General features: G+C 53.4%; 8 protein-coding genes across 8 annotated transcripts; 4 read left to right on the top strand and 4 right to left on the bottom strand.

The window, feature by feature from the left end:
* Window positions 1-72: 72 nt before the first annotated feature.
* VTN31DRAFT_6290 (uncharacterized protein) lies at window positions 73-1,226 on the bottom strand (the record flags this gene model as incomplete). Its single annotated transcript, XM_069406884.1, has 2 exons — window positions 73-1,121; window positions 1,181-1,226. The coding sequence occupies 2 exons, from the start codon at window positions 1,224-1,226 to the stop codon at window positions 73-75; spliced, it is 1,095 nt and encodes a 364-aa protein (XP_069259372.1).
* Window positions 1,227-2,393: 1,167 nt separating this feature from the next.
* VTN31DRAFT_6289 (uncharacterized protein) lies at window positions 2,394-3,335 on the bottom strand (the record flags this gene model as incomplete). The annotated part of the gene is made up of 1 exon (XM_069406882.1): window positions 2,394-3,335. The coding sequence occupies one exon, from the start codon at window positions 3,333-3,335 to the stop codon at window positions 2,394-2,396; it is 942 nt and encodes a 313-aa protein (XP_069259371.1).
* A 970-nt stretch (window positions 3,336-4,305) lies between these two features.
* On the top strand, window positions 4,306-5,901 carry VTN31DRAFT_6288 (uncharacterized protein; the record flags this gene model as incomplete). Its single annotated transcript, XM_069406881.1, has 5 exons — window positions 4,306-4,344; window positions 4,407-4,539; window positions 4,596-4,722; window positions 4,792-5,829; window positions 5,889-5,901. The coding sequence occupies 5 exons, from the start codon at window positions 4,306-4,308 to the stop codon at window positions 5,899-5,901; spliced, it is 1,350 nt and encodes a 449-aa protein (XP_069259370.1).
* A 1,189-nt stretch (window positions 5,902-7,090) lies between these two features.
* Window positions 7,091-7,998, top strand: VTN31DRAFT_6287 (uncharacterized protein; the record flags this gene model as incomplete). Its single annotated transcript, XM_069406880.1, has 2 exons — window positions 7,091-7,186; window positions 7,261-7,998. The coding sequence occupies 2 exons, from the start codon at window positions 7,091-7,093 to the stop codon at window positions 7,996-7,998; spliced, it is 834 nt and encodes a 277-aa protein (XP_069259369.1).
* A 1,340-nt stretch (window positions 7,999-9,338) lies between these two features.
* VTN31DRAFT_6286 (uncharacterized protein) lies at window positions 9,339-10,513 on the top strand (the record flags this gene model as incomplete). The annotated part of the gene is made up of 2 exons (XM_069406879.1): window positions 9,339-9,867; window positions 9,948-10,513. 2 exons carry the CDS (start codon window positions 9,339-9,341, stop codon window positions 10,511-10,513), a joined length of 1,095 nt encoding a protein of 364 aa, XP_069259368.1.
* Window positions 10,514-11,379: 866 nt separating this feature from the next.
* On the bottom strand, window positions 11,380-16,340 carry VTN31DRAFT_6285 (uncharacterized protein; the record flags this gene model as incomplete). The annotated part of the gene is made up of 4 exons (XM_069406878.1): window positions 11,380-11,488; window positions 11,544-15,612; window positions 15,676-15,912; window positions 16,334-16,340. 4 exons carry the CDS (start codon window positions 16,338-16,340, stop codon window positions 11,380-11,382), a joined length of 4,422 nt encoding a protein of 1,473 aa, XP_069259367.1.
* Window positions 16,341-17,058: 718 nt separating this feature from the next.
* Window positions 17,059-19,282, top strand: VTN31DRAFT_6284 (uncharacterized protein; the record flags this gene model as incomplete). Its single annotated transcript, XM_069406877.1, has 8 exons — window positions 17,059-17,078; window positions 17,137-17,161; window positions 17,239-17,250; window positions 17,303-17,705; window positions 17,761-17,922; window positions 17,987-18,083; window positions 18,131-19,202; window positions 19,259-19,282. 8 exons carry the CDS (start codon window positions 17,059-17,061, stop codon window positions 19,280-19,282), a joined length of 1,815 nt encoding a protein of 604 aa, XP_069259366.1.
* Window positions 19,283-20,111: 829 nt separating this feature from the next.
* On the bottom strand, window positions 20,112-22,625 carry VTN31DRAFT_6283 (uncharacterized protein; the record flags this gene model as incomplete). The annotated part of the gene is made up of 4 exons (XM_069406876.1): window positions 20,112-21,113; window positions 21,166-22,219; window positions 22,272-22,432; window positions 22,494-22,625. The coding sequence occupies 4 exons, from the start codon at window positions 22,623-22,625 to the stop codon at window positions 20,112-20,114; spliced, it is 2,349 nt and encodes a 782-aa protein (XP_069259365.1).
* Between the last annotated feature and the right edge of the window lie 1,485 nt (window positions 22,626-24,110).

The raw sequence follows: 24,110 nt of genomic DNA, 5'->3' as shown, positions 1-24,110 counted from the left end.
TTGACATTCAAGCATGCTTCGATGCTGTACATATGTATGGTAGGTACAACTATTTACAAATCACGGTGACCGTTAGGCATTCAGGAGAATGTTATCGATCAGCCGGACTGGGATAGTCCCCGACCCAACACCCAAGTCTTCATTCGGTCGAGGTGCCTCGACGGGCATCATCTTGACCGCCCCGCTCAGAATGGCACCACGATGCGGATCTACGACGTCAAGCTCGTCTAATGTCTCCGGGTCTGCGAGCGAGATGTAGTCCACCTCGAAGAGAGCTCGCTCTGAAGGTGGGAGGGCCTTCTGGCCAGAAAGCGTATCGTCGGCAACGCACCTGGCTGCATTGAGGATTTCCTCACGGGTTCGCTTTCCGGAATTGAACGCGAGCTCTCCAGCGCGAAGGGCTCGGTAAAGAACGAGGCCGACTGCTCTTCTCCGGCTTCCCAGGTACGCGTTTCTCGAACTCATCGCCAGCCCGTCGGGATCTCTTACAGTGGCGCCGATCCGGACCTCTGTATCGATGTGTAAGTCCTTCACCATGCGCTTGATGACCACGCACTGCTGCACATCCTTTTGACCGAAATACACTCGCTCCGGGGTTGCGATGTTGAACAGCTTGGTGCAGACAGTCGCAACGCCACGGAAGAATACCGGTCGTGAAGCTCCTTCCAGCTTGTTTGCCAGTGGAGTGATGGTGACAAATGAGCCGTGTCCATCGATCTCCGACGTTGGTGGGAGCGTCGGGTACATCACCTTTGTTGTGGGCGCAAAAACCGCCGTGACGCTACCTGCCTGCCTACTCCGCAGCTCACTGTTGAGCCGCTCCAACTTCTCCATATCCGCATCCCAGGTGCGCGGGTAGCTTTCCAAATCTTCGTGGACCCCAAACTGCGTGGGATTGACGTAGATGCTCACGAAGACGTCCGTGTTTTCGGCGGCCGCCTGCCGCACCAGCGACAGATGGCCATCGTGGAGGGCTCCCATTGTTGGAACCAAACCGACGGTTCTGTTTGATTGCGCCAGTTCTCGACGCAGTTGCCGGAGCGGTGGCACATCTCGGAAGACGTGAAACGAGTGGGAATGGACTCGCCGGGCATGCACAAGAAACGGATTATGGGTAGCGACTGTGGGCTACTTGTCAGCAAATACGCCAAATAACGACTTGCCGATATGAGTCACCTACTGGGTATTTTCCTTGTCCATCGCCGCATTGTCGCAGGTAGAGTCATCTGATTGTGATTTTCTGCCGGACACTACTAGTACCTGTACCGGCTATGACGCAATGGAACGAGTTTAGCTGTACACCGGGACTAGGAACGGTTGAGAACTGGCGGAATGAGCCATTTGCGTAGAGTACACCTTTTCAAAGGGCTAAGAGCATTTTGCAATCTCTAGAGTCGTGATGATGTCTGCTGCGTTGACTTCATCTTGGGGTGCTGATCCTGACGCTAGTCCAAATCAGGTAGGTTAGGTAGGTTATGTCATTTTGTGCTTCTGTTCCATTTTGTAGTTCTCTTGCAAAGGTTTGCAAATTATGTTTTTTAAACCCTAATGATTACAAACTTCCCTCCATCCATCATGCAGATCAGCAGATGATGATACAGCAGACAGCGACTTCTTCACTTGACTGTACTACTCCGTACACTCTCACAGTCACACATGGAAGTTGGAACAGTGGAAGTGTGTCTCAGGGCCTTGGTACACCAAGGCTGAAAGGGTCGAGAGAAAGCAGAACTACTGCCAAAAAGTGTCAAAGCATCTTGAGACTTGATATGAAATCAGTGCCTTGAAAACATTCTATCGGCTGATTCGGCTCGCTGCATCAACGTTCAGTTTGCGAACCTCAAGTTTCCTGTGAGATTTCAGTTGCTCGATTGTCGAGTAACCGGCAGTCATAACCCATCTCTGCATGCGTCATTCTCCAAGAGCAGCCGCACAACTTCCTCGCGCTTCCTGGTAGAAGCAGCTTTCCGAGCAGTGCCATAATAACCGACTTGCGCATTAACAATAGCCCGTCTTTTCAACAGTAGCCGCACCAACTCGCTGTGACCCCATCCAGATACAGCCTCAGGCCGTTTAACCCAAATTGGCCACCTTGTGCATTGACATCGGTCCCTCTTTCCATCAGTAGCGGCGCTACCTCATTGTAGCCTTTGAGACAAGCAGCCTGTAGAGCAGTGCCATGGTGGCCACCCTGTATATTGATATCAGCAATTCTCTCGACGTACGGTTATGCGGGCCTTGAGAACCGCGTCGGATCAGAAGAAAGAGAGGAACGGAAACGAGCTCTGAAGAGTTACAAAGAGGCCATAAAAACCACTGAAAGAAAAACCCGAGACTGGGGACTCTGGATTCGCAATTGGGAAACGGCACCATTGAGGGCACAGGAGCCCAAGTTACCCGGATCGGAGAGCTCTCATGGCTCTGGACTCGGTTCGAAGAAACGGTTGAGATCTCAAAACGTGGTCTGATACGTAGTATTCCAACAACAACAAGGAAGCAATTGAGAGCGACACCTTCCCCATCGACAGATTGATCAAAGACTTCGGAGACAAGGTCCAGCAGAACAAACCAACCAAGAAACCGTCAAGGGAGCGTGGGTCATCTCCGCGATCGATGAGGGTTGTCCATCTTCGTTCCTTTTCCAGCAGCAGCTGAATCACTGTCTGACAACCCGTCTGAGAAGCGGCCTCGAGAGCAGTGCCGTAATAGCCACATTGGGCGTTGACATTGGCATCTTCTTCCAACAGCAGCTGCACGATATGTTCGTTCTCCCCATCACAACCAGCCTGAAGAGCATTGCCATAGTGGCCGCCTTGTGCGTTGACATCAGCACCTTTTTTCCAGCAACAACTGTACCATCTCTCAGTAGCCCTTGACAGAGGCTGCCGGGAGAGCATTCCATAATGGCCCCCTTCTGTACCAACATCAGCACTTCCCTGCAAAAGTACTAAGTAGCTGCACAATCTCCTTGCGGCCACAAAAGGAAGCAGCGTGGAGAGCATTGGGATAGCAGCAGCTTTGTGCATTGACATCAGCACCTCTCTCCAACAGTAGCTGAACCATCTTCGCGAGACCTTTGTAAGAAGCAGCCTGAAGAGCGGTGCCCTGACACCAACCTGTGCGTTGACATCGGCGCCATGCTCCAACAGGAGCTGTGCCACCTCCACGTGGCGGTCATGAGAAGCAGCCTGGAGAGGATTGTCGAAAAGGCTGTCTCGTGGACTAGCATCGGAGCCACTATCTAACAGCGACTTCACCTTTCCCTTGTCACCCCTCTCAGCAGCAGCATAGAGCAATCTCATGGCTAATTGGAGATGGCGAGACTCCACTGTCATCGGGGCCTGACATTTTATGATTCATATGCTGTTGACTGGGCTCTACGGGATGGAAAGTTGGATCGTTGATACGCTAAAACCCAAGGCACATGAAGTAATTACGAGGGCGAAACTCTGCAAGATGCCGATGAGCATGGTCTCGTGTTAACGGGTTTAGGAGGTCCTCCGAAGTCCGTCTTGCGTACGTCGACATTCGTATCATCTTATTAGCCATTGGTGTCAGGTTAGAGATGATTCGCATATCTCCAAGAAGAAAAGGATACCCAAACTCTACAGAGGCATCTGGAAAGCCTCATGATACAGAAATTGCACCTCGTTTCGTCACTGAAGAGAGTGAAGAATGAAAGCTGCAAGTTTAACCCTGTGCACTGAGCCACTGACAAAGAACGGTGTGCCTGAGCTCTCGCCTGCTTTCTCAATTCTCCGACTGGCGACCGCAAAACAGCTTGAAATTTATTTTGCCCACAAGGTTTTGCCCCACTTACACGACAGGTGCGGGCTTTCTCAATAACTATTGGCTGTTGGCTTCGTGTATTTTATTATAATTGGCTGATATCGAAAACAATCTAGCTGTCCTAGGTTAGACAAAGTGGCTTCAAATGCGTTTGTTCCTTTGATAGGCTACTGGAGAAATACTCCGAACGAGGGCAAGTCTTGGACTCTTGGCATGCAAATCCTGCTTCAAAATATCCCAACATTTCTCAAATTTTCCGCAATTTTGATGTTTAATTTTTCTTTTCGGACGTCGTCCCCGCCGGGCCGGCAAGTTTCTTCGTCTCGGGCGCCAACCACCGGACTTAAATTGCCGATATTCTGTGCCCCTCTTTGCCTCAGCAACCTCCAGTTTTCTCCTCTTCATCCTTCCTGAGCAAGACTTCTGGTATGATCTGACGCTGCAATTTGAATGCCGGACCCGGAATAGTGGACTGATCTCGCAACAGACCTCAGTGATCTCCTTGTACTGGACACAATGGCTGCCCCCGCTCAAAATTTCAAAGTCGCCGACATTGTATGTTGCAGCATTTCCTCCAGCCATTGACCCATCAACAATGTTGCTGACAAGTCCTCCAGTCCCTCGCTGCCTTCGGGCGCCGGGAAATCGAGCTCGCTGAGGTCGAGATGCCCGGTCTGATGGCCATCCGGAAGAAGTATGCCGCCGACCAGCCCCTCAAGGGTGCCCGAATTGCGGGTTGCTTGCACATGAGTATGCCTTGTTTTTGCCGGGATTCTGCGAGTCTTGCCCTAATTGACGTTCAACAGCCATTCAGACCGCTGTTCTCATCGAGACCCTGACGGCCCTCGGCGCTGAGGTCACTTGGACGAGTTGCAACATCTATTCCACCCAAGACCACGCCGCTGCCGCTATTGCTGCGGCTGGAATTCCTGTGTAAGTAAAAACATCCTCGTTTCCAGTCGTCTTGTTTTGTGCCAGTGTCTCTGACTTACTACTACCCAGCTTCGCCTGGAAGGGTGAGACGGAAGAGGAGTACAACTGGTGTCTGGAGCAGCAACTCCGAGCTTTCAAGGACGGGAAGCAGCTCAACCTCATCTTGGATGATGGTGGTGACCTGACTGCTCTGGTTCACAAAAAGTACCCCGAGATGCTGAAGGACTGCTACGGTATTTCCGAGGAGACCACCACCGGTGTTCACCACCTCTATCGTATGCTGAAGGAGGGCAAGCTGCTGGTGCCCGCCATCAACGTCAATGACTCGGTTACCAAGTCCAAGTTCGACAACCACTATGGGTGCCAGGAGTCCCTGATTGACGGGATCAAGCGTGCGACCGATGTCATGATTGCCGGTAAGATTGCAGTGGTTGCCGGCTTCGGTGACGTCGGCAAGGGCTGCGCTCAGGCGCTTCGCAGCATGGGTGCTCGTGTTATCGTCACCGAAATCGATCCCATCAATGCTCTCCAGGCTGCCATGTCTGGCTTCGAGGTCAACACCCTGGATGAGGTTGCTCCTCTGGGTCAGATCTTTGTCACCACCACTGGTTGCCGTGACATTATCGTCGGCCGTCATTTCGAGGTCATGCGGAACGATGCCATCGTTTGCAATATTGGTCACTTTGACGTCGAGATTGACGTTGCCTGGCTCAAGGCTAACGCCAAGTCCATCCAAAACATTAAGCCTCAGGTGGATCGCTACCTGATGCCTAATGGCCGCCACATTATTCTGTTGGCCGATGGGCGCCTGGTCAACCTGGGTTGTGCCACGGGTCATTCCTCGTTCGTCATGTCATGCTCGTTCTCGAACCAGGTCCTGGCCCAAATTGCCCTGTACAAGGCAGGTGACGCTGAATTCGCTGCCAAATACCCCGAATTCAGCTCCGAGGGCCGTCGCCCCGTTGGTGTCTACGTTCTTCCCAAGATCTTGGATGAGGAGGTCGCTAGGCTGCACCTGGAGCACGTCAACGCCAAGCTCACCACTCTCACTCCCGTCCAGGCCGACTATCTTGGTCTGGACGTCAAGGGTCCTTACAAGAGCGATATGTGAGTTGCTTGCTTTCCCAGCTTCCACCAGCCTCTACTGACGAAAATGACCACTACAGCTACCGTTACTAGATTCGAAATTGATACCCTCCCTTGTCTTTGTTGTCTTTTCGGCGCACATGGTGGCATAGACTTGTTCAACATTTGAGGCTACGATGTTATGACTCGAGTCAGCAGAGTTCTCTCAACTTAGAACTCATGAGCATTTGACCTTCAACGGCAAAAGTTTCTCAGTCGATCGCGGCATGTCAAGGTTCGTTCTGATTCCGTGTATGCATTCGGTTGTGCCTTGGAATATTTAGGACATGGGTTTATTCAACATTGAGCGGGATGGTTGGTGCTTTTCATTCTCTAAGTAATGAAATGAGATATTTTGTGATGAGGCCCTCTCGTTGTCTTGAGTACAGTATGGAAACTGTATCTCTAACTGCTGTGTATATTCCCGTAGGTACCTAGAGCGTTATTGATCATCACGACGATGCTTCTTGCCGAATGACTCTTGTGGGCTGTGGACAGTAGGATAGAATCTGATATCTTCAGGCATTCCAGAGATTATTCTAGCCTCCACCACCATCATTATTCTAGGCCATGCCCATGCCTAACACTGGGGAGGCCCGACACTCTGTTCCTCCGCGAAATCTTTGTGTGATTTGGTTTATTCGACCCAGCCTCGCATTGCTATTCGAATGATAGATATCATTCTAACAGATATTGATCTGAGCCGTGATACCAGACAGAACCATTGACGTAGATTGTACCTTTGAACCAGGTGCAGTCCAGACAGGTTTCGCAGGGATTAGCAGGATGGATACGCCGAAAGAGGAATTAGGGCTAGAGAAGATACTACCTACTAGTTAACAGGCTTGCTAACTTGTCCTGGTCTTAGACACTGAACAACAAAGATCACAAATTGCAACATCAAAGTCCTTTTGTTTGCAATATAGATGCTTGTTTAATCCCTCATGGGCGGCGAATTCCTCATGCATGTGCCAGCAAGTGGCTTGACTCGATTGGAATGCGAGTAGATGCTGACAATCCATCCTGACAACCAGACAAAACCAATCAGTCATTGGCGTCCATGCCAGGCACGGTTGTACACCATGCCGTTCAGCTAGGGGAACGTATATAGAGTCTGGGATAGGCGCCCTTGAGCCATGGTTTTGGTGGTGTCTAACTCTTCAGCAGCAACCTGTCGTGTTGAAGGCCTGGTGTGGAAAGAGTGCATTCAATAGGTATAGGTTCATCGTGCCAGTCAGTCACAATGATCCACTCGCCCGTCCTGTTTGGATTTGCAGCTCTGGTGGTGTCCAGCGTGGTCAGCGGGTACCCTGTCGACTCATCGGCGCAAGACAACAAGGTGAGTTGGCCGTCGTCCATCTTGCCGACGGAGGATGACAATAGTCTGTTTCTAACTTGAACGAATAACTACAGAGACTCAAAGACCCTTTTGATATTGACGATTGGCTGGAGTCCTACCTGGAAAATATTCGCAAAAACATCCCCGACAGAGGGAAAATCGACGAGTGGGTGGAGGCGACCATCAAGAACAGCATCGAAGCGTCGTACGGCGGACGCAAGTATGACGATGACTACTATGAAGATAATGATGATGACGATGATGACGACGACAATCATGAAGATTATGATGATGATAATGGTGTTAATCTGGCCATATTCAGTCTGCTTGTAGAGAACAGGGCCTCTCTGCTTGCAAGTGAGGCACTGAAGCCCACTTCGGTTGCTTCCAGGGCCGCGGCATCTTCATCATGGAGCCCTCCCTCGAGCGAGGCCAGCAGCACGCGTGTGTCTGCGTCTGCATCGCCAAGTTTCTCGATTCTACCAAGTGTTTCCTCGGTGGCACACCTCCCTTCGGCTAGCGCCAGTGCCAGTGCCAGTGCCTCCCTCCTACCCCTGTTGCCCACATCTTCCGCATCCGTGAAGCTGGCCAACACGCAAAGCTTCAATTCTGAACACTCCGTGCTTGCATCCTCGTCCACGGCTTCAGCCTCCCATTCCGTCGGTCCGACTCCGGCCGTGAATGATGCGAATTCCGCGAGCGGCTCGGCCGAGCCGACCTCGTCGCAACTTCCGCCGTTGGATCCAACGTCGTTTCTGTCGTCTTTCTTAGATTGGGTTCACTCCCTTGATGAGATTGTTCCGGGGAATTGAGCTTCCGGCCATGAAAGGGTCCGACATGATAAGATCCTATGGTGGGGGTATGATGTATTGGTTTCGATAATCATGTCTCCTTAGACAGCTGGGCTGGTGAACGAGGTGATGATGCCTTAAAAGCAGTTCATGTTCGATTTGATGGATTTAATGACGAAGCCTAGGAACTTACGAAAACTTTGGTACAAATCTCCATTTCCTTAAAAGTCGGGTCCAGGCTGCTTACCACTGGAATATCGTAAGCGTCCTTGAGCCTTTGATCGAGCAATGTTGCCTGTAACTACTCCTTCCAGGAGTCGGCGGGAGAATTTGTATGTAGTGTCGCGTCTTTTCCCAGTATTCGCGTGTTACTCACAAAGTACCTTACCAAGATGTGTGCTAAAACGCCGCAAAGGCACTGAAGAATAGTACGGAAACAATTGATAGCATTGCGGGCTGTTGACATGGACATCTCCAACTTTCGAGATTTCCTCGGAGTCGGATTCAAAAGTGATGAGCCTCCTAGCATTACCATATCCCTCGTCAATCGGCCTTTCAACGGTGGGATAGGCGACCGAGATCATGCCTCGGACGGACAGAAGCATTCGATGGCATGCAGAAGACTGAAAAGCCATTACTCAGGGGGAAAACAGTGGCATCCCTCCCCTCCGAACAGTGCGTCTGGAAAGGACAGAGAAATAAACGGACTGAATAACAATACAATGGAAGAGCAGATCAAAATTTGTTCTCATTTCCCAAGGACATCAAAACCGGACTCGAATGCAGCAGTAAGCTTATACGCGCAGACCGGAAGAGCTCTCTTGCTCAAAGTAGGCGTTAACATTCACTTATGCAATCCGCAGATGCACGTCGTCCTACAATTCACCTGCCTCCTGTATTAGCCATCTGCCAGCACAAGTGAGCCTGTAGAAAATCCGAGAGAAAAAGGAATGCATCAGATCAAGTGTAGAAGGAGTCCGCAATCAGTCTCACTCAAGAAAGGGAAACTGTCGGTATTGCAGAATTCACTTTGTGCTCATCCTGAAGAAGACCGAGAATAATGGAAACGAGATAGACTTACCCAATGATTCGAGTTGAACAAAGAGATTCACGTTCCAAGGCCCATGTCCGCGCTGTCGTTGAAAGTTCAGTTGTTCGGGACTTGAAGAAAACGAAAAATCCCGCCATTCGAATCCGAGTCACGTGCTTTCCGCCGGCTGGACTCGACAGCTCTCATTGTTCGCGCAGCAACGCTCGAATCTTCAAATAGCACCCCGAATCCAAAGCAAAAGTGCACCTCACCTCGACTTTCCAGCCTTTTCCGCGCTCGCCTTTTCATACGGTCCACGTCCCTCATACCAATGGCGGACTCACCAGGCTCGCCGCTCACCTCGATCGCCTCCGATGAGCTGACGGAGGACGTCAAGCTGGACAAAGACGAGGGCTCGCCGCCGCCGGCGTCGGCCTTACAACCACCATCTAAACGCCGTCGCACGGGCGCTGCGACATGGGATGTCGCGCAGACACCGCTCTCGTCCGTCAACGACAACGAGGACCCGGTCCACGTGCCGACATCACCCTCAACTTCGATCTCTTCGGACACGGATGGATCCATCCCTTATTACGAGTCGTCGGTCTGGCTGTACGACCAGGATCCGACGGAGCAGGTGTCGGTGTGCCGCTGGGATGGATGCGATGCCGGCGACCTGGGCAACATGGACGCTCTCGTCAAGCACATCCACAACGATCACATCGGGACCCGACAGAAGAAGTACTCGTGCGAGTGGATCGATTGTCCTCGTAAGGGCCAGACGCATGCCAGTGGCTATGCGCTACGGGCGCACATGCGGAGTCATACGCGCGAGAAGCCGTTTTACTGCGCTCTTCCAGGTAAGTACTTGATCACATCTACCCTTTCCTTTCCCCTGCGAAACCCAAAAGAGCAAAAGCGTAGCTAAGATATCTTGCAGAATGTGACCGCAGCTTCACCCGTTCCGACGCATTGGCAAAGCATATGCGAACGGTCCATGAGACCGACCCATTGCGCCCTTCCGACCCTGTTCCCAAGGGCCAGAGTGGCGCCTCCGATGCCACCGGCACCCCCACGAGCAAAGTACAGCGCATCAAACTAAAACTCAGTTTCGGGCCCCGAGAAGACACGGAACACAATCAACATCACCACCAACAACAGCAACAACAAACCGCCGCTAACGGTGAGCCCGCCTCGACCGAAGCCGAAGACCTCGACAGCGCGATCAACTTCCCTGAGTTTGGCCCAGACCTCGGCTTCGACGAGCATGAGCTATCCATGCGCCCGCGGGATCTGTACCGGCTCCTCCGTCGGCAAATCCACTGGGCGGAGATTGAAACCGCGAAGTTGCAAGAGGAGTGGGCGCGCATCGAGCCGCGGCGGAAGCGGGCGTGGCGCGAGAAGGAGGCCGTCTTCAAGGACCTCGAGGAGGCGGAGCGACGGCTAATGGCGCTGACCGAGGAGTCGCAGGCCAAGGGCAAGCGGGAAGTTGAACAGGGAGCATGAGTTTGATGCTTGATTCTGGTTATTCTATTTATTTCGGTTTTCGTTTATACTTTAGTTTATGGGACATGGCATAGTACAGGGCTGCAAAAGGTGTCTCGGGCGTTGGTCATGGGCAAAGCGTTCGTTTCGGTATTTGGCTATCTCGAGTCATTTTGTGCCAACGGTATGATGGAAATCTGTGTTGTAGACCTGATATTTGGAATGGTAATTACGTACTGGCCACTTGATTCCATTTCACATCCTCCGTTGGACTTCACAGCCAGATCTACTCAGAACTCCCAGACAACAACACATACTCCGAACTTGGCAGAAGACAACGGCCAATGAATCAGTCAAGTCTTCTTGGTTCTCATCTCTAACATGACCTCACAAGTCGCGTCCTAATGCATCAATAGCTGGCACAATATCACAATCAGATTCAAGCCATCAACATCATCAAATCCACCCAAGATCCGGATCAATCCATCCAAACATGCTAAATGCAGACCGAACCACGCAAGAAAGTAAAATGTCAACTCCTCTCTGTTTTCGCATCCGCCAATCCATGATAAGGAGAGGAGATCCACACAGCGAAGACTTCCCTGCTGCCTCGTCCAGCCGCGATCAAAATATCAACATGCAGAAATGAACAAACCCACACAGATCATGCAAGCAAAGAGACAAGAAAAAAAAAAACCCCTTTATACATCGTTGGAACCGTCCATCCCCCGACGCCAAACCAATGCACAACGAGAAAACCTGTAGTAGATCAACACCGACGTTCGATGCGTAATGCGAATGAAACCCTGATTCATGATTTCCCCGTGACCCTCATCCACGATCTTCGTAAGGAAAAATTCGAATAAAACACCTTGGCAGATTGCCGACTAGCCGCCGTTGGCTTCCTTATCAGCAGCCACCACCCGCTCGTAGAGGCTCTTGAGCTGTTGCCAGTCCGCTTGTCCGTTTGGCCAGTACCGACGACCCACATGACTCCTGGATTCTCTGTTAGTACCTGAAAATCATAGACGCTCCAAACCTGAATGCTTACCATAAACGATCTTCCAGCCCATTCACTGTGTTGCCCGCAAGTGCTTCCGTGATAAAATCGCCCACTGTGCGAACCAGTCGCCGCAGTTGAGCCGCCCGTTGGGCCTTGTCACGGATTTGCGACTTGGTTGTGTTGGCCAGTGTCTCCAAATGGTGCTGGATCGGCTCGAAGACGAGATCTTCCACGCTGGTGTTGGATGGCGGTGCAGTCGTGCTAGTGCTACGGTGTCGTGACCCACCGTCAGCGCCGCCGTTGAGGCTGCGTTTGCGAGCCTTATCTGATGGTGCGTTGGACTTGCTTCGGGATTCTGACTTGGGCGTATTGCCTCGTTCAACGCTTTCTCGAACCCCATGCGTTTGGGACCGATGTCGCGCCCGATCCGGTTCTCGCTGCGCTTTGCGACTGGAGGGAGCAGGAGACGCGGACACACTGTCCTGCCGGCGATGACTATCTTTGGCCTTCTTGCTGGTACGATGATGGTTCTCGACCGCCCTCTTAGCATTAGGATCTGTTCCGTTGGCCATCTTATCTTTCAGGACTGAAATGATGTAATCAGCACGGCGAACGAGGTGCACAGCACCCGGCGACTTCGTCTTCACTTCACCATTCATCCGCTCATTCTTCTTTTCAACCCGATTCTCCTCCAAAAACAACTTGTCTTTCAGACCGAGGTCGGGGTCATCCCGAATCTGCGCCCAAGCACCATAACCATGTCGTGCAATGCCAACACACAGCATCCCATCCTCGCGTGCCCCCCACGAACAGGAGTAGTCAGCCTTCTTGGACGCCTCGGGCACCCGGAAGCTTCGGAAATCCGGTACAGCAGATGTCACGCGGCGAAGCAATCGCATCTCTCCTGGACGATCGACTATCGAATGCGCGTTCAGGCGCTTGACACCATGAAGGTCAAAAAGGACCGCTTTACGTTCCTTTTTCGTCGGAACTTTGCCCGCCTGCTCTAAAGCTTGCATCCTCTCGTTGTCTTCCTTTACCAGGGCAGTGGCCTTATCCATGATCTCACGGTACGCGGCCCTGACAGTCTCCCGGTCTCGCCCCACAAGCCGAGCTTCGCGTATGATTTCCTCCTCGCATTCATCGATGTCACCGTATCGGAGCAGCGCGCGGACAAGATGCCGATACTCCTTCTCATTCAGCGGTCGCTTCGGATCCAGCTCGCTATCCGAGTCGGATGCACCGTCAGCATCCTCGGCGCTCACATTTGCTCGAGCCTGCCGCTTCGCCCTTCTCTCTTCGCGATCCTGACGGTTTTCTGCAGGAGCGGTTCGCTTACGCGGGCGATTCTGCTCAATCACCTCTGCCAAATACCTCTCGTCGGCTTTGCGCTTCTCCTCGGCCTTGATTTCCTCGAGTTGGTCCCTCGGAATGATATCGTCCCAGCTCAGGTCATCGACTTTAACGTCGACGAACTCAAATGACCGAAGGAACTCCTCTCCTCCATCAGCCTCCAGGCTGGATTGCTCTGTCTGATGTAACTCGGCGTTGGCCAGAACGGCATCGATGTCCAGCTGCTCCAGTTTCTTTTGGTTGTCGTGTTGCTCAAACATCTTCTGACCACGCTTCTTGAGGATACGCGAGATGTCTTCCGCACCGGTGGGCTCCCCGACAGGCAGCTTGGACTGGAACGCCTCTTTGTCTGTGAGGCCGCGTTGGATGGTGACGAACTCTAGGAACAGCTTGTTTCGTGCACGCTCCAACACTTCCTCTTCGATGGTCTCCTTAGACACCAACCGATAGACACTGACGGGCTTAGTCTGTCCTATACGATGAGCACGAGCCATTGCCTGCAAATCCGCTTGCGGATTCCAGTCGGAATCGAAAAGGATGACGGTGTCTGCGGTCATCAGGTTGATTCCCAGGCCACCGGCTCGGGTAGAGAGAAGGAAGGCAAAATCGGCACTGTCGGGCGCATTGAACTGATCCATCGCGAGACGACGTGGACCGGCCGCGATGGTTCCATCCAGCCGCTGGTACTTGTAACCTCGGTACGTCATGTAATCTCCCAGAATATCCAGCATTTTTACCATTTGGCTGAAAATTAGCACCCGGTGATTGTCTCGCTTCAACTTGGCTAACAGCTGGTCGAGGAGCATCATCTTTCCACTGGTAGTGATGATTATGCGCAGTTTATCCTCCCGACGCGTCACGCCATCGAGGAGCTTGGCTTCGGCGCTGGGAAACATCAACGGATGATTGCTGGCCTTCTTTAGTTCCATCATGATGTTAAGAAGGGACTGCTTCTGTCCTTTAGCTCCCTCATTAAGAGCAGCGTAGTTCTTCGTCAGAATGTTGCGGTAATACTCTAGCTGGACATCGGCCAACTCCACGCGGATGATCTTCTCAATTTTAGGCGGGAGATCTGATTCTACCTTGGCTTTTGTCCGTCGAAGCATAAGAGGCTTGATAGCTTCGGCGAGTTCCGCGATTTTCTTCGCAGCAGCCTCAGATTTTAGGTCGAGGTCTTCTTCAATCTCGACCAGGCCCGGGTTCAGGAAGTCCATGAGAGCGGACAGTTCGGCCAAGTTGTTTTGTATAGGTGTCCCTGTGATGAGCAGACGGGCGGGTGCTCTGAACTCGATAAGCTTAGAGTAGAGTTGAGACTCGCGGTTCTTCAGACGATGAGCTTCATCAACGGCCATGAATTGCCAAGGAATCTGACTCAAAAACCCAGAGTCCAACAAGACGTATTCATAAGTGGTAAGCATGACATTGAACTTGGGCTTGCGAGGATTCCCATCCATGAAGAGCTCGTACTCTTTGATGATGTTGCGTGCCGTCTCATTGCCGTTGTAGACAACGAAGTGGATGTCGGGAGTCCAGGTCTCGAACGTTTCCGCCCAGGCGGGCAACGTCGACAATGGCACGACGACGATGAAGGGGCCCTCCTGGCGGCGTGCGTGGCGCAGCCAGCTGATAAAGGCAACGGTCTGCACGGTCTTTCCTAGGCCCATCTCATCGGCAAGGACCACATTCTGATTCCGGGTCCAGTTGAACGCCATGAAGTTGACGCCGGTCACCTGGAACTCCTTCAGTTCTCCATTCTTCAAAAAGTCCGGCGAGGAAGTGATGGGAACAAAAGGACTCCTCGTTGCCGGATTCGCTTCCTTCTTGTCGCAAGTGACGACACGATTTGAGCGATCCAAGAAAGTATCTAGTTGATCCAGAGCAATCTCCCGAATCAGAGACTCGCTCTCCCATGTACATGAGTCGTAAAAGAGTCGTCTCCATTTCACCAAGCACTCTGGTCCGTCATCGCCTTCTCGTCGAGCGATGATCCGCTCTACCGTCTTGTAGTCTTCCAACGCTTCGATGTCTCGCTCGCGGTCAAGGTTCCATTTCTCCTTTTCCTCGGGCGGGACATCCGGGTCATTGAACATCTCCAGTTCCTCCATGGCTTTCCTAAAGTAGTTGTCCACTCGGCGATGCCCTCGACACGAAGCCAGAGTCTCGGCTGTCTCCCATGTCGCATGGTAGTGCGATTTCCCCTGCCATTTGATATAGAATTCGCAATCCCACTTGCTGATCTTCTCAGGCTGCTTGGGGTCGACGCCATCCTTAAAGCGATGATCTAGGACAACATCCACAGCGGGAGAGTTGTCCTCTTCGGCAGTGACCCAGTAGTTGGGAGCCAGATCTTCTTCATCTTCAAACATACTATCATCCGAGTCTTCGTTATAGTTTGCGACCTTGGTAGCGTTCCGAGTGGAGAAGCGAGGGATCTCCGCCGGCGGTTGTTGAACTTGGCGACGCTGCTTCAACCGCCGTGCTCGAGCACGAGGGCCACCGTATTCTTCATCATCGGTGTCGGAATCGGACTCCGACCAAGGAGTCATCGAACGCGAGGAGCGCTTGGAGGCCGGCTCAGGGTTCGGCCGTCGCCGCTTACTCCGAGACACCACCGGCTCGTCATCAGAGGACGACTCATCGATGAAATGGCGAGGCTGCGTCCTTGGACGACTGCTTCGACGCAATCCGTACAGCTCTGGATTCTGGCGCATGTACTCTAATTCATCCACGCTTGACGATTTTCGCTTGACACCGCGGCCAGTACCTAGAAAGCCGTTGTCAGCGGTATGGAAAGAGAACTACGATGCAGACGTTGGCTTAATATTACCCGACTTCTCGGAGCTGGAGTCTGCATGTTGCGGCGATTGGCGATGATTCGCGTCGTGCGTGGATGCAGACGACGTCGCCGTGTTATCGGGGGAAGGTGATTGTTGGCTTTCGACATTGCTCTGGGCCTTCTCGTCTCCATCGGGTACGGAGGAAGGGGCAGGACTTTGATTGTCTCCGTTCGGCACTGGCATCATGGCGGGGGGCTCGGAGGTAGAATGGACCACCATGCCAGAGGCTATTGAGCAGCATGAGTTAGCATTGAGACCGTGATTCAGCTCGGGCAGCAGCAAAAGCAAGATAGAGATGTAGCTGAAGGACAGGCGACCAAGGAAATGAGTCCAGGGCAAGCACAAAGGGCAGGAATCAGCATCTCCGGCAAGGACTTTGATGGAAGAACCCAGTTTGGATGAAACTCTGATGAAAGGCGATGGATGCGCGATGAAGGAGACAATGGCACCAACGACGGATACAGGCGAAGCCAGGCAGCGTTCCCGATCACGGCGACACCGCAGCCGGCTTCACCGAGGGCTCAGGAGAACATAGCATGAGACAGAACGGTGCATTCGGCGATCTTGAGTGGGGACTAGAGGGCCGGTGATGAAGTATATACAGGGCAAAGGACGCGTCTTCGAGGGCCAACCAGAAGTGCAACTTACATTCCATGACTTGCTGAACCCCCGGAGGGGTCTTCCCGTACGCAGAAACGCGGAAAGAAGAAAAAAGAGAGGACGGGGATGCGAGAAGTCGTGGACGTGGTGGTGGACAGAGGCTGGAGAAGCCTTGGAGACGGAGAGCATCAAAAGAGTCGTAGGGAGATTCGGTGGGCGACGGCGAGTCAAGGCCTGCGGTTGGCCCCGGTTGTGGTGCCTGAGGCAGAAACATTGGTCCGGCTCACAAATCGTCCAATCGAGAATTGTATCGTGGTGGGTCACCCGGATGGAAGCATAGGGATTGGTTGATTGGGATCTGCTGCTAGATCACAAACGGCATGGTATGGTGTTGGCATTCTTGGATCAGTCACGTGGACCCAGTAACGTGCCTTTGTTTGTGCTGTTTGTTTTCTTCCGCCATCGACCAATCAGAGGCGTGCCAATGCTGATTTGTCTTTCTGCCTCAGGCATCCAATGACGGCCAACCCCATCATCCCACAACGGAGCGGGTTGAGATTTTACGCGGTGCCCCTCAGTTTGAGACTCGACAACAATCCCTCGGCTCTGGCTGAAGACTTTGTGCAGAGCGACCCTATTCCTCCGTTGCGCAGTCCGCTGAGCTCGTTCAGTCTCGATCGCGCCTTGTATTCAAGTGGGTGCACGTTCTTTGAGGTTTTCACATCGCTTACAGTGTTGGCCAGAGTCGTCGTCGCCAGCAGCCCTAGAACACCATGGCCGACAAACTCACCAGGTATGTGTGTCTGTACTGGAGCTTACTTCACTCAAACTGATTGGTTTTTTTCGTGCAGAGTTGCCATTGTCAACAGCGACAAGGTCAGCATGCGAATTCATCCTACCCCGCCTACCCTACAATTTACCCAGTGCTAATTCGGACCATTCGCGATGTGCAGTGCAAACCCAAGGTGCGTCGACTGTGCGCGGCAAGCGAAGCAGAGAATATACTGACTGAAGTAGAAATGTCGCCAAGAATGCAAAAAGTCGTGCCCCGTCGTTCGAACCGGGAAGCTCTGCATCGAGGTCACGCCTGATTCCAAGATCGCCTTCATCTCTGAGAGCCTCTGCATTGGCTGCGGTATCTGCCCGAAGAAATGCCCGTTCGGTGCCATTCATATCATCAACCTGCCGACAAACCTGGATACCCAAGTCACCCACCGATACTCGGCCAACAGCTTTAAACTGCACCGTCTCCCCATGCCCCGGCCGGGACAGGTCCTGGGTCTTGTTGGCACCAATGGTATCGGGAAGAGCACGGCTCTGAAAATTCTGAGCGGAAAGCTCAAGCCGAACCTGGGTAGATATGATGATCCGCCGGACTGGGAGGAGATCTTGCGATATTTCCGTGGTTCCGAACTTCAGAGTACGTTGATTGTCGACGCACCGACTTAGAATGGACCAGCGCTGATCCGTGGTAGACTACTTCACGAAGATCCTCGAGGACAATTTGAAGGCGGTTGTCAAGCCGCAGTATGTTGACCAGATTCCCCGAGCCGTCAAGGGGCCCGTGAAAGAGGTCGGCGAGCTGATCAAGGCTCGCGCTCAACTGGACAATCTGGATCATATCATGGATGTTCTCGGTCAGTGCAGCGCAGTGCAGCGCAGCGGAGCCGTCAATTTGTCCCAAATGCTAACGGGCAACAGAGCTGCGTCAAGTCGAAGACCGGGATATCAGCCTTCTCTCCGGTGGAGAGTTGCAGCGTTTTGCCATTGGTCTGGTCTGCGTTCAGCAGGCGGATGTGTAAGTCGAGGTAGCCATATCAAAGTGGCTCTACTGACCGTCTCAAGTTACATGTTCGACGAGCCGTCTTCCTACCTAGATGTCAAGCAACGCCTCAGTGCCGCTCGCACCATTCGAGAACTCTTGAGACCGGATGACTACGTTATTGTAGTGGAGCACGATTTGTCGGTCTTGGACTATCTGTCTGACTTCATCTGCGTGCTCTATGGCAAGCCGGCGGTGTACGGTGTTGTTACTCTGCCCGCCTCCGTGCGTGAAGGAATCAACATCTTCCTCGACGGGCACATTCCGACCGAAAACCTGCGTTTCCGCGAGGAAACTCTGACGTTCCGCATTGCGGAGGCGGGAGATGACTTTGCAGCTGACAAGGGCCGCACCTTCAGCTACCCTGCCATGGAGAAAACCTTGGGCAAGTTCCATCTGAAGATCGACGCTGGCAAGTTCACCGACTCGGAGATCATCGTCATGATGGGTGAGAACGGCACTGGCAAGACCACGTTCTGCAAAATGTTGGCTGGTGCCGAGAAGCCAGACGGCAACGTTACCGTGCCGCGGCTGAACATCAGTATGAAGCCACAGAAGATTACCCCCAAGTTCCAGGGCACGGTGCGACAGCTGTTCTTTAAGAAGATCAAGGCCGCATTCCTGTCGCCGCAGTTCCAGACGGACGTCTACAAGCCTCTCAAGATTGATGATTTTATCGATCAGGAGGTTCAGAATTTGTCTGGTGGTGAATTGCAGCGGGTTGCCATTGTGCTCGCGCTCGGAATGCCAGCCGATATCTACCTGATTGATGAACCGAGCGCTTACCTCGACTCGGAGCAGCGTATTGTCGCGGCTCGAGTTATCAAGCGGTTCATCATGCACACTAAGAAGACCGCGTTCATTGTCGAGCACGACTTCATCATGGCTACGTACCTCGCCGACCGCGTCATCGTGTTCGACGGACAGCCATCCGTCAACGCGCACGCTAACGCTCCGGAGTCGCTCCTTACAGGCTGCAACAAGTTCCTGCAGAACTTGGACGTGACGTTCCGCCGCGATCCCAACAGCTTCCGGCCGCGGATCAACAAGCACCAGAGCCAGCTGGATCAGGAGCAGAAGCTGAGCGGGAACTACGTACGTATTCCTTGGTCTCTCAGTTTTTTACTCACAAGCACTAACATAACAAACAGTTCTTCCTGGAAGAAGAGTCTTGAAAAGGGCGTCCTACATGGGCCTCATCGCGACCATCGCTGGTATGATGGCCGCGAGCCATACCGGCGCCGCCGCTCGGATCTGGCTCGGAAAAGCGGCGTCCGGGTCGTAAAATCTTCCGGTGTTGGCAGGCGTCGATCTCTGCGAGGTCAGCCTGCCGAGTTGGGAGATCAGGACGACGAGGACGACGACGAGCCGCTCGTGCATGGGCTCGCGAGTCCACCGTTCTTGCGGCTTACTCCTATTTTCCACACGGCGGATTCATCGCGGCGCCGACGCCTCCGATCGGAGAAAAAACAATCGGGGAGTTTCGATATCGAATCATGTTCATTTCTGTCTCGGACGCAAGATCCGAGTGCTTGGAAAGTACCGTTTCACTAGTTGAATGATTATGCTCGCCCGTTCATCGTTACGACCGTTTTATACTTGGGTGTTACCTCGGCTATTTTCCATAGACGAGAGACAGACAAGATGAATAGAGCTTCAAGCAAATGGTTATAGATGATCATCAGCGGGTGCAAGATTTGATTTGTTCCTTGATTTAATTAGGAAAAGAAAAAAAGAAATTGATTTTGACAATCAGAAGAAATAGCTACGAGTACTTATGCCTCGAACTGTCAACAAGATACAATTGCCGCTGGCTTTAATTGCTTTTGTAACCTACAACTGATTCCGACTTACAAAGTAGATGAAAAAAGAATCTTGATACAAATAAAGCTGCTGCACTTAATCAATCAAATCGACCAGGAATCGAAAAAAGATGATCCCAACTCACGAGGATTATATTGTTTTGGCGTTAGGGTAAATAGACGAGGAGGGACTGGAGTCGATTTAATCCTCCCCAATCTCACCCTCCTCGCTGCCCGAATGGATGGCCTTCTCCTCCTTGATCGCTTCCGCCTCCTCCTCGTCACGCCGGTACCGTTTAGCGCCGCGGCCAGGTTCCACGTTGTCCGCTGCTGCGTCGCTGTCGCGTCTCCGCCGGCGGTCACTGGTACTACTTACTGCTGCTGTGGTGCTGCTGGTGGAGCGGCCGCCGCCGCCGTCGCCGTAGTCCAGCTCGTCGCGGCTGCTGCGCGGGTCCGCACGTGACCGGTACAGGCGCTCGCGCTCCTCTTCGCGGTCGCGCCGCTCGCGGTCGTAGTAGCTGAGCATCATGCGGCGGTCGCGATCACGATCACGATCACGGTCACGGTCCCGGTCCCGGTCACGGTCGCGCCGGTCCCGGATTGGGGAGAGGCCGCTGACGCGTCGGTAGGAGCGCTCGCGGTCGGCCTGCGCCTTGCGGCGGTCGGCTTCGTACGGGTCTGGTTCGGGCGTCCGGCTGAGGCGGGTCGTCTCCATGCGTCGCCGGTACGAGCCGCTGCGGGACTCACGCCGCTCGGAACGTTCGTAGTGGTCACCTCGGCGACGGTCTCGGTCCCGGTCACGATCCCGTTCACGTTCCCGCTCTCGTTCCCGCTCTGCATCTTCTTCCTTTTCTCGCAGGCGTCGCATTACCTTTTCAAATGCGCTCTGGCGCAGCTCGTCCGACTCCAGCGCCGTGTACTCTTCGTATTTCTCCAGCCGCGGCCTAACCTGCTCCCACGTGTCGCCGACGCGCACAGGTGGATCCAACCGTTTGATCCGGGAACGAAGGGCATCGATGGCGCGTCGCTGGTGGCGGTCAGAGGCATGTCGCTCGTCCTCGCTCCGCCGCTGCACCTTCTCCTGGATCCGCTGAAAGATGAGCCGGAGAATTTCCGGATCAATTTTTGCTGTTCGCCTGTCAGTGGCCATTACAGACGCGAACTCGTCGAACGTCGTCTTCAGGGTCACTTCGTAGCGCTTGTCCTGTGAACGCAATTAGTCTCCGGAACGTCTCCCGCGTGGAAACAGGTCTTACATCGAGGACGTCAAGAACGTCATTTCGTGGTCCACGCAGCGACCGTTCTTCTTCTTCTACCATGTCCCAGAACAGGTCTAGTGGCGTCGAGCCGTCTTGACCGAGCATTGCAACATACCGCGGGTCATTTTCAATCAACGGATGAATGTCCATCCACTTGCTTCCGGCCTTGATCTTGCCACGCGAACGCAGCTCCTGCAGCAGCTCAATGAATCGCTCCCTGTTGTGGCGCTCTCGCCGCGCCTTGGCGGCTTTGTGCTGCTGCCGAGCGTCATTGAACGCGCGCTCAAGTGACTTGATGTGATTCTCAAACGCAGTCAGAATGTCGGACTTCGTGAGGGTCTTGAACTTATCGTCGTTTCGAATCCTCTCGTTGGATTCCAAAACTCCCTGCACCTCCGACCATCTTGTATACGGTTCCAGATTCATGACCTTGAGGATCGACGTGAGCTCGTCCATTGCCGCCCGGCGCGTCGCCGCCTCCCGCTCCATGTGCTCCTTTTTGAGTTCGTATTTGTACTCTTCGAAGAGCTGGCGCCGTTCGTTTTCATCATTGGTCGCCCTGAAGGTCGTTTCGCCCTCGATGATCGGACGAATGGTCTTCCAACGACTGTAATGCTTGATCTCGGGATGTCTTTTCAGCATCGTGTTGAAATCTGCGCGCAGCTTAGCATATCTCTCTTTGGCGCGATCTTCCTCCTGCGCGCGGACTTCTGCAATGTATTTCTCGAAAGCGGCTTTACGGTCCCTGGGGTCCTTCAACGCGCGATACTGGGGATCCCTAATAGTTGCGCGCATGGCCTGTTCCCAGGTCCAGTCAGGCTGCACACCGGCTCGCCGCAACAGCTTCATGAAGGCACTCTCCGCCTCCTCGACTGTGCTGTACTCCGGTTCAGACCTCTGCAGCGATGTCGAGGACGCCGCCAACACCCCATTCGTATCTGCTCCATACCCTCCACGGCGGTCAGCGGCCCCTCGGTCGTGTTCCTCCCGTTCGCGGGAAGGCTGACTGTATTGCTGGTACGAGGTAGTTCCTCCGGCGACAAAGGTGGGACTGCGCGCAGTTAGATCGTCCCTTGGACAAGGTTCTCAGGCACGAAACTTACCCTGCGGACGGCCCCGTGGGCTGCCGAGTTGATGCCTGCGCAAGCGCATTCCTGTAAACCTCGGGCATGTCCCAAGTGCTTTGCTTTGTCTCGGTGTTGTACCAGTACTTTCGGCCATTCTCGGCTGTGTACTCCTTCCATGGTTGATTCATCAAGGCGCGCTTCATAAGGACAGGGCATGTTAGAAGAACGCCAGAACACGCCGGAAAAGGGTGCACGAACCTCGACCGGAGTCATCAACTCTACGGGCTTCTCCCATTGCGTAGCCTTGGTCTGGACATTGTAGTAGTATACACGGCCATCGGAATTGCGGGCCTCTTGCCAGAGGCTCTGACCGGCAGGCGCCCCGTTCATTTTGGCTGCGACGCGAAGCGAATCGCGGTCTTACTGATGGAGAAGTTGCGATCATAGGAGGAGCATTTTGTTCTTCAGCTATCGATTCCTAAATTACCATTCTAGGTTTAAGTTACGATAAGCTTGTTTGTCGTGTTTGCATATTCCGCCAAACCCCCATCCCGATGGATTACAGGCTGCCCCGAGCCAGAGGGCTAAATAGTGGGAATAGTATCCATTGTGGGCATGGAAGCTTCATTCCGCAATGCCTGGTCCCAGCCTCCATGGGGAGTTCACGACGCAGGCCCTGCTCGACACCGTGGTCCCCCATGCGGCCGATCTCGACATTGAGGCGGCGCTAACCTCCGCGCTGGAGGGCGGAGCGGAGGGCTTCTCGTCGGTGTTGGATTCAATTCCGCAACGATCGTTGCTTTTCTTTGGTGGGTCAAGATGTTCTGGATCAATGTGTTTTTCATTAACTCGATTTGCCTAGACGAGACTGTACCCGTGCGCGTCGTCCTGAGGCTGTCGAACTGCTCGGAGCAGTCGCTTAGGGAATACCTCCCTCGCCTTGATGTCAGGCTGGAGGCCTGCGTACTCAACCCGGCAGACGCAGAGTCGCCGCGGGATGTTATATTCGCGGGAGCAATTAGTGCGGAGGAAGATCCCCTGGTTGTGGTCAACGTGTTTGAAGGAGAAAAGGGCAGCGGAAACCACGTCTATGTAGTGTGGAAGATCTCCGCGTTTCTCAGTAAGTCATGACTGATGCGTACCGCACGGGGCAGCCTTAGTGACGGGGATCAAGATCGTCCCCGTGTGCGAATTCAGTCTCCATGCGTCGTCTTCACGGCCTCCGCTACTCTGAGACCGCGGGCGCGATCGGAGTTATCCGCACAGGCAGATGAATACCTCCCTAGTCTTGTTCCTGCAGCGTCCAATGTCTTTGAAGCCCTATCGTCGGATCCCCAGCTCAGCTCTACGAACCTCCATTTGCCGGCGTCGAGATTGCTCCGTGTGGTTCCTGCGGCTCTGACAGAAGACCCTACTTATAGCATCGGACAACAGACGCAGCATCCGATCCGCATAGTTCGCGCTGCCAGCGCACGCATCCGATGCTCCCGCCTGAATACCTTCTCCAGCACACCCGCAACAATCGTCAGCCTCGAAATAGAGGCAACGCCATTCCAGAATTCGGACGTGGTATTCGACAAAATTGATCTTAAGGCGTTTGATGCTCACATAGAAAGTCGGTCGAATGTTCCTGAACTCCAGCCGCCCCTATCTCTACGGCCGCGGGATGACGTGACGTTGGTGTATGAACTCTCCCCGGACCACGGGGTCGACTCGACCGTTTCTACGACGAGTCTAGCTAGTGTGATTGACATCTCGCTGGAGGCCGTCGTCAAAGTGTCCGATGACTGCCAGCCGCGCATTGCTATGGCATGGAGGACCAGTGTGGATCTTCCCCAGCCCGTGAACCCGTCTCTTGGTGGTCCTAGTCAAGAT

This window comes from Thermomyces dupontii (assembly GCF_041956625.1).
Source record: "Thermomyces dupontii strain NRRL 2155 unplaced genomic scaffold VTN31scaffold_6, whole genome shotgun sequence".
Lineage (NCBI taxonomy): Eukaryota > Fungi > Ascomycota > Eurotiomycetes > Eurotiales > Trichocomaceae > Thermomyces > Thermomyces dupontii.
This window is presented reverse-complemented; position numbering and strand designations above follow the sequence as displayed.